General features: G+C 39.7%; 1 protein-coding gene across 1 annotated transcript; it reads left to right on the top strand.

Annotated features, from left to right (window-relative positions):
• Nucleotides 1-549: 549 nt before the first annotated feature.
• Nucleotides 550-8,123, top strand: LOC130405728 (uncharacterized). Its single transcript, XM_056610894.1, has 10 exons — nucleotides 550-3,607; nucleotides 4,983-5,072; nucleotides 5,365-5,505; nucleotides 5,626-5,804; nucleotides 5,887-6,023; nucleotides 6,192-6,285; nucleotides 6,415-6,750; nucleotides 6,843-7,001; nucleotides 7,418-7,551; nucleotides 8,111-8,123. The coding sequence occupies exons 1-10, from the start codon at nucleotides 3,589-3,591 to the stop codon at nucleotides 8,121-8,123; spliced, it is 1,302 nt and encodes a 433-aa protein (XP_056466869.1). The 5' UTR covers nucleotides 550-3,588.
• Nucleotides 8,124-8,447: the final 324 nt, after the last annotated feature.

The raw sequence follows: 8,447 nt of genomic DNA, 5'->3' as shown, positions 1-8,447 counted from the left end.
ATTAATGTTTTTCAAGGTTGCTGGGCCCTTCTGTCTGTTTTCATGCGTTTTGTGTATCAAAACAGGAGTGCAATAGACACTGGTTGCGTCATGCACATGGATATTAGAGAACCAGGATGGTTCAAATAGACACAGGGTTCAACTGCTAAAATAATATGTTTAATTAATAAATGATGCACATGGTTTTAACCGGTGCACAAGGCGGGAGTTAGCTCAACTGCTGTAGTTCAATTACAATAACATTTGTTTCAACCGATAACTTCTGAATTTTTCTTTTAGGTTCAGTTTTTGTTTTGTTTATAAAATATCACCATATAATTAATACCCAGATGTGCAGAATTGTTGTGAGTTTGGATGACTCTATGACTACCTAGTTTAGACGGTTTTGATTGACCTAGCTCAAAATTCACCACGCGTCAACCGACTCGTTCCTGCAGTGTTCTGGAGTGCTGACGGTGGTGCTCAATGGGAGGCTCCGGGAGAGTTGACAATCGCGGGCTCACACGGGGTGTGGTGACGGTGGGGCTCATGGGGAGGCTCCGGGAGAGTTTTCAATCACGGGCTCACACGGAGAGAAATCAAGTAAGTCAGTAAGTCAGAAGGTTGAATTAATGTATCGATTTGATGTTGACCAACAAAAAACTAGATAATTATAATAATAAATACTGTTCATGTAATGGTATAGTTAGGTCTGGGACCTGCGTAGCTAAAAAAACTGTTTTGGAAATAGTAATGGATGTGTCCGGGACATGTATAGCTATAAAATAAGTAAAGATAAAACTGGGTTTTACTTTACTTCACTTTGCTAAGACATATGCACGTTTGATGTGGTATGCAAAAGGTGGCGCAATAGGATGTTGTGCAGAGAATAAGGCGTATGCACGTTTGATGTGGTATGCGATGTACATAGGAGTGAAGATTAGGTCATCCAATATACATAGTTAGTGTAGGACAATCGGGTAGTATGATGAAGGTAACTGTTATTATGAGATACGGTTAACACAGAAGTGATATTGAACATGCACATTTTAACATTGTTATTTCCCTTTTACATCTTTTTGGTTATAGATAAGAAATGGATTAGCGATACATCTGCTGGGAAGGAAACCTATATGCTAGGGTTCTCAATTTAGATTCAGAAGTAGTGGGCTCACCTTTCAAATGCCACTGCTGCTGCTGTAACGCTTTGATACAACGTCAGCGTTTCATAGTATGATATTTTTTTTAATTCTGATAAGTTGCGACACATAGGTATACTGACTCATGTATCGTTTAAGGTTTAGTGCATTTGAGAACAGTGTGGTCTCAAGACGGCTGCATAGACCCACCAATATCGACCTTTGGTTTTGTATACTGGTTTTAATTTCTCTTCACAAAAGATTGGTTTATATACAGATTATTAAGGAAAGGAACTTCAACTTGGTTGCACTACGGCGTTGTTAGGTTTGGTTGTCATTCAATGCGCATAGCTGAAGCAATGCGCAAGGAGGGATGTAGTGTGAAATTAAATCAAAGTAGATACTGTAAAACAATTAAAATTAGAATTAAAGGAAATATGTTTTTGAACAACTAACTGCTGTACATGAGTTTGTATTTCTACAATAGAAACAAAAGTTCCAGAACCAGATGCAGACACACCCGGAGCCTACAAACTACCACCGCCGAGCAATGACTAACAGTCACATGAGGAGATCAAATAACAGCAGGATTTCAATCAGTTCTGTTTTGGTTGTCCACCATTAGAAAAATATTGTTTGTATAAATAACATATCATAATCAGCAACAGTTCGTAAAGTTCTCCACGAAAAAAGTTAAAGGAATATATAAGGCATGGATATGTTATTGACAGAGCAAGGAGGGGTGTATGCAATGATAGGCACAACATGAACATGTTGTACTTTTATCCCCAATAACACAGCCCCGGATGGGTTGGTGACCAGGGCCCTGGCATGATTACAATCCCTCAGGTTCGAATTGGCAGAGAACTCCGGCATTAATGACCCTTTCACAGGATGGATGGAGAATGTGTTTGGGAGGTGGAAAGGCATGATCCAGTAAGTGCCCGTCGCGGGAATAATGGCAGAGACCGTGTTAATTGTCACCGGCTGCCGTTGTATTCCCTGCGCACGAGGGCTACTGCATCTGCTGATCACCACAGCAGTGAGCGCTACAGAAGCGCCAAGTGCCATTCAGGCTTACATGGGGATCAGATATGATCTGATGAAAGTGAACGATACATCACCTGAGGGGCCCGACCCTATCCAGCTGTAATATGTAGAATAGTCAACACCTATACTATTCAAGTAGAAGCACCTGTGTCTAAAATAATCAATATCCTGGATTTACTTGAATAACTAATTATTGAACCACCAAGACGGGTTGTGTTTGTTATTATATAGTATTGTTTGGTTGCGAGTGCAACCCGTTATTTCTGTATTGCTGCATTGATAATGGTACTGTTGATCTTCTTTGAGACGGTTGTTTACAGATTTCCTGTTGCTGACACGACGACAATTGAACACCTGAAGGAGGCTCCCATGATGTGAAAGTAACCTCTCTGTGAGCTGAGCCCTTGACAAGGAGGGACGAGTCTTGGGTTCATGAATAACAGGCCCCGACGGCGACAGAAGAAACAGAAAAAACAAACAGAAATAGCTGCGATAATAACAACGTCCAAAACCACCCACATGCAACAGCGCACCAATACACGAAGATCACCTGAGCCACCCAAATCCATGCTAGCCTATCTAATCTTGATTTTTATTTTAAATTTTTATTATGACTACTAATTTTGTACTTTACTTTTGCACATGTTGAAAATTGTATGACCTTGTTGCACATAACCAAAAAGTATAAGCTTAGGATTTCTATGGATACTTTTGTTTGTGTGCTGTTTGACCATATGATTGTATGATAACCAGGATATATGTTCATTGTTGTATTGTTAATATGACTTGTATTACCTATGAGACCCATCAGGGCGAATGCCGTTAGAGTGTTATGGTAACCCGTGGTGGTTTTTACTCTAATATGGAGTTGTTCCCACTCGGTTGGTGGTGTTGATGATTTATTCTACTTTGACTATGATTTCGGTGTTGTAAATGGTGTTTATGATTTAAAATATTATTGTATGGTCATCTGAGGTGACCAAGGAGGGTTTGTTAAGTATTTTAAGAAGCTGCATTACCCTCACATAGCCACAAGGGGAGCAAGACCTTATTGAAGGCTGCTCCCTCCACAGAAGGCAGCACCTTTAGATACACAGCAAATTCCCTAGTGTTAAAAAGGCATTGTCAAAATATATGGACTCTTTCAGAGTTATTACAACAACATTGAGAGTAACTTCAACACACCTAGAGTAAGATATCACCCAGTGTAAGTGTACAATTTCAGAGTTAAATGTACAGTGTAAAATTTACAGTGTTAAGGCACATGGACTCTTTCAGAGTTATTTCAACAAAAGCAAGAGTACTAGTGACTAAAGGCAGGTGTTCCTGAGAAATAACTCTGAAGCTCTGGAAAGCCCCGCCCCCATTGCATCTTCCTAACTCAGGAACACGTCCACTTTGCTCACATTGTCGTGTTCCCATGGTCGTCATCAGTCTCGGTAAGTTACTCACTTTATTAGTTATTAAACCAATTGTTTTGGCATTGCAGTCACAGCAACATTTAACAATAATGTGTTATAGCTGCTTAACAGACTTGAGCTGTTTGTATCTTTTCAAATACCGAATTACAAAGGGCTAACGGCCAAGGTCAAAGCTAGCATGAACATGCACATTTAAGTTAGCTTCAACATTGCCGACAGAGTTGGACAATAGTCCGTTAATTATTAATTGTTAATGTTAATGGCCTGTCGTCCAACTCTCGGCAATGTTGGTCAATTTGAAAAACTGTTAGTGTTTTATTCTTTTTACTCAAAGTTTTTAGTCTGAGTTCATTACATAGGAAATACTGGTGCGGGGAGTTGGCTGAACAAGCTTACTGTAGGCCAGGAGTGCCCAACCAGTCGATCGCGGTCTACCAGTAGACCGCCGACAGATCCCAAGTCGACCGCGAGGGTTGAAGAAAAAATAAATAAAAGAATAATAATAAAATTAATTCATAAAAAAAAATAAAGTATTTGCGCGGGACATATACGCGCGGTAGCGCATGCGCTGTCAACAGAGCAATAAAAAAAAAGGAAGGTATTTGCGCGGGACATACGCGCGGTAGTTGAAAGCCGTCAACAGTACTATTTACCGTACGCACTCCTAAACGTTGACATGGCTGAGGGGAAACAAGCTAAGACCTACCATTTTCACCCTGAGTGGGAGGAAGATTATTTTTTTGTTTATTCTCATTCAAAGCATGTTAGTTTGATCTGCAATGCAACGGTGGCGTTGGCAAAGAAAGGGAATCTGGAGCGGCATTTTAAAACTGTACACGGGAAAAAGTGTTGTGAGGTTAGTTACTGCAGGCTGGGAACGATGCGTGTGGGTTTGCAATGTTGACACTAGACTGGTCGATTTCGGGAGGTTGGCTACTTGAAAAGTAGATCTTGAGTCAAAAAAGGTTGGGCACCCCTGCTGTAGGCACATTCAGTGCGTTTACATGACACTCAAGAAAGTCAAATTATTGGCTTAGTCCGATGCTTTTAGACGTTTCCCGCCAAGCGTGGTTATTTGACCAGGAAAAAATGTATTTATATTTTTTGCATTTTTTTTAAGGGCTTTTAGCCGTTTCTACTGATCAAGTTGCATCCAGATATTTTTTCACCTTCATGAATGTTCCACAACGGTGTGCATATGTAGAATCCATTAAATCTGATGGATTCTGAATTGATTTCATGCAAAAATGAATTTGCATGCAATTATTCTGAGGAATAACTGCTTGATGTTAAAGGGCTTTAAGTTAATCAATAACATATCCCCAGCTTCTATATGCTACTGTCAAAGTGCTGTGCTGTAGATGATAAAATTGTCTCATCTCTGATTTTACAGGTGCCATCATGTTGATAAAAACTAAAATAAATATGGAACAAAAATATGTCAGGATAACTGAGCCAAACTTGGAAGAATTCTTGGATGCTGGTAAGTATTAGTCATACTATATTGTAAAAACAAAAGCAAAGTGGACATTGTCATTTCATGCTATCAATATTCTAATGGTTGAAAATATTTGTCTTGCTCTCTGGCAAGCTAGCTCTTGTGTATTTTCTTTATAGGGTCACAGCAACCAATGGTGGTCAGCTTTGTTGAGTTTGTATTGAGTGTACAATTGTATGTCAATAATAATGACGATGACATTAGGTGCCCTACACAGTGACCACGTCACTAAGGGTTTTTAGGGTTTAAAGCCTCTGTTTGTGTATTTTTCCCTAAGCTTTCATGAAGTTCTCCATCCCACCACCCACTGAAGGCGTCACAGTGTATGACGAGACGGGAACGGAGGTGGACGCAGACGTCTTTGAAGACGTTGCACAGCAGCCAAATGCTGGTGTATTTACAATCAGATTCAAACACAGTAAGTTTCTGTCATGACTTTTTTTCTTTCTGACTCTTCTTTGAGCTAGACTCGGTTAAAAATGTAGGTTGTGGGAAACTGACAAATGGGATTTTTTTTTCTCTCATACCTCATGTGTAGCATTGGAGGGAGCAACAGGCAGTTCACTGCCTGATGCAGCACTGGAACTTTCTAACTACAACCCTGAAGATTCAGTCATCCTAGAACTTTTATCTTGCACTTCTGATGACACCATCATCCTGGAGGAGGATTCAAGTCCATCTGCAAAAAGGCAGAAACAAGACCGAGATGCCAAACACGTATGTTGATGTGTATAATGTTTGATGTGGCAGATTCCTTTGGGGATTGCTCACTTTTTATTGTATTTTCTGTGTTTCACAGTTAGTTGAATCAGCCCTGGCTAAGAAACCAGGTGGAGACCGCATTGTGAAAGAATACAACAGGACAAAAGGTCTAACTGACTCTTCACGGCGACAGATGGTGAACATCCTTGCTGCCGACATGACTGAAACTCATGGGTAAGAGAAACTTTACTGGACTCTTGTTAGTAAAATCTGATTTGGCTGTTCAATCACACCTCTCTGCTTTCATCAGTTAGTTTTGTTTTTATTTATAGACTTAGTTCGTAAACTTTAAACATTCCATCTTAGTAGACTTTTTTGTTATTGTTATTTTACCCGTTGCAGGATGGCACCGCCACGGCATGTCAGAGAGATGTATGCCAAAGGCATAGTTTCCATGTTCCCGTACCTGATGGATCCATATTCCAAAAATGGATATGCAAGTATTTTTATGCATTCAAACAAATATACAGAAACTACAATGCAATAAGCAATTAGATATTGACTGTGGTGGGTGTACACAAGTACAGTTTTCTACTTAGTAAGTATTGTTTGTCTTAATTTAAAGGAACATTTCTATGATGGAGAAAGTGGCACTGGTTATTTAGCATGGAGGCTCAAAACAATCCAGAGGAGCAATGCTACATCAGCGACCAGAACTTCTCCTCGTCAGACCTGTGGAGGGCCGAAAGCTAAGAGAGATGCATTAAGAAGTCCTGAGATGACCCTGACTGAAGAGCAATCCAAGGAGGCCATGTCATTCATGAAGTATTCTTCTGATGAGGCCACTATCAAGCAAAAGATGAAGATTACATTTGAATATCGTCGTCAGATCGTCCTCGATGAAGAGAAATCCTCAGGCGTCCTGACTGAATTTCCACGGTTCCGAGACGTCAAAGGCCTGGTAAATGAGTGTTTAAGCATACAACACTACAAATAACCTGAACTGTCACTTTTATGTTTCTTAACTCTTGCTATGTCATTTATCTAATGCAGGTTGAGCAAGACTTCATCTTGCAGTTTGGAGAAGATGTGGCTGCTCTTTCCTCAATTATCCTCCTCCTCCACCTGATTCCTCCATCAGCCCAAGGCCGAAAAAGACCTGGCAAGGTGTCAGCAACCCAGGCTGAAAAACATCTGGTTGTGTTCATGAAGGTGTGTATTGTTGGTTATCGGAATGTCAAGGGATGTTTTTGTTTTATTTTTTTTGAAATTGTCATTTTTTTAAGTAATGACAATTAATGAAGTTTTCAAGGCCTTGAAAAAAAAAATATGGCACATTTGGTATAATTATACTTAAAATGTCTCAATCAAAAGCTTCTGTCGGACTAGTCATCCGAGCTGTGCAGCCCTTGTGTTTTTCCAACATCTGTGATGTTAAATTGATGGACATAGATAAACAACCTATAAATCATCTATTATGCCACTTAAAACTTAACATTTCAAACTCTCAAAATATATGAGATGTATTTAAAACGTAATTGTATACCTTTAATAATAATTACGGTTTTGAACCAGATTAAAGCATTTTATTCTGATCTATGTTTAACTTTACTCCCATCTTTTATCAGAGTGGAACGAGCGTCCAGGAACACGTTGATGCCATCACCAGCTCCACTCAGCCCTATCTTCTTGCCATTGGGATGAATAGGGCCACCATCCATGAGTTCTTCATCGTGATTGACAAGCAGGCCATACCATGCAGGTCAACCAGTCTCTTGGAGCTTTCGACAAACTCTTTAAGACACACTTTGTGTTTGGTATCATGTACAATCAGATGCTCCAAAACATGTACACCTTTGTACAGACCACTGTGTTCAACATAGACGTAGGCAAAGTCCGGGAGAGCCCTCGTGTCGCAGAGATTCGCGCTAGACTGCTACAGTAGTTTGTGTATAAATTAACTCAGAATGGGGATGATTTGTTTTGTTTGCCGGACACATTTTGTGAGTGTCATCATGCTGATCAGGCATATAAGATTGATTCATGGTTTATGTTCAGGAAAGTCACTGCGCTTAAAATGCGCTCAAGTAAGATGTTGTCATGTTTTTGGAACCTTTTCTGGTTTCAGAAAACACTTAAACTCAAAACATGCTAAGGAAATTGAGCGAGAAGTTGAAATGGATGATATTGTTTACAGTGATGATGTTGCAATTAATGCTCCCTCACAACATTTTGAAGTATCAGCTAGTGGCTCTCAAGTCGTGCCAGTATCCAACGTGAGTATTCATGATATGTGTGCCTCTGCTATTGCACATCTTCAGGTTTCTGGTGTAGGCCAGTCTACTTTAAATACTTTAGTGTCAAATATGGAAGAGGTAGTACTCGAAGTGCAGAGTCAAGCCAAAGATGCAGCTTTGAAATGCTTAGCTTCTCAGGATACTGGTTCTAAAGAAAAAGTAGAACAACTGTTTGAAAAACTTGAAAATCCTTTTACCTCACTGAATACAGAATCAAAACAAAACGTATTTTTTGAGAAAAAATGGAAAACTGTTCAACCTGTTGAAAAAGTACTTGGTGTCAGATTTGAAAATAGAAGAAACCAATCTACTGGAACATATGATCAAGTCGTTGTAACAGACAAATTTGCCTATGTTCCAA

This window comes from Gadus chalcogrammus, chromosome 16 (genome assembly GCF_026213295.1).
Source record: "Gadus chalcogrammus isolate NIFS_2021 chromosome 16, NIFS_Gcha_1.0, whole genome shotgun sequence".
In the NCBI taxonomy this organism is placed as follows: domain Eukaryota; kingdom Metazoa; phylum Chordata; class Actinopteri; order Gadiformes; family Gadidae; genus Gadus; species Gadus chalcogrammus.
Note: the sequence above shows the minus strand (reverse complement) of the source record. Positions and strands in the feature narration are given on the sequence as shown.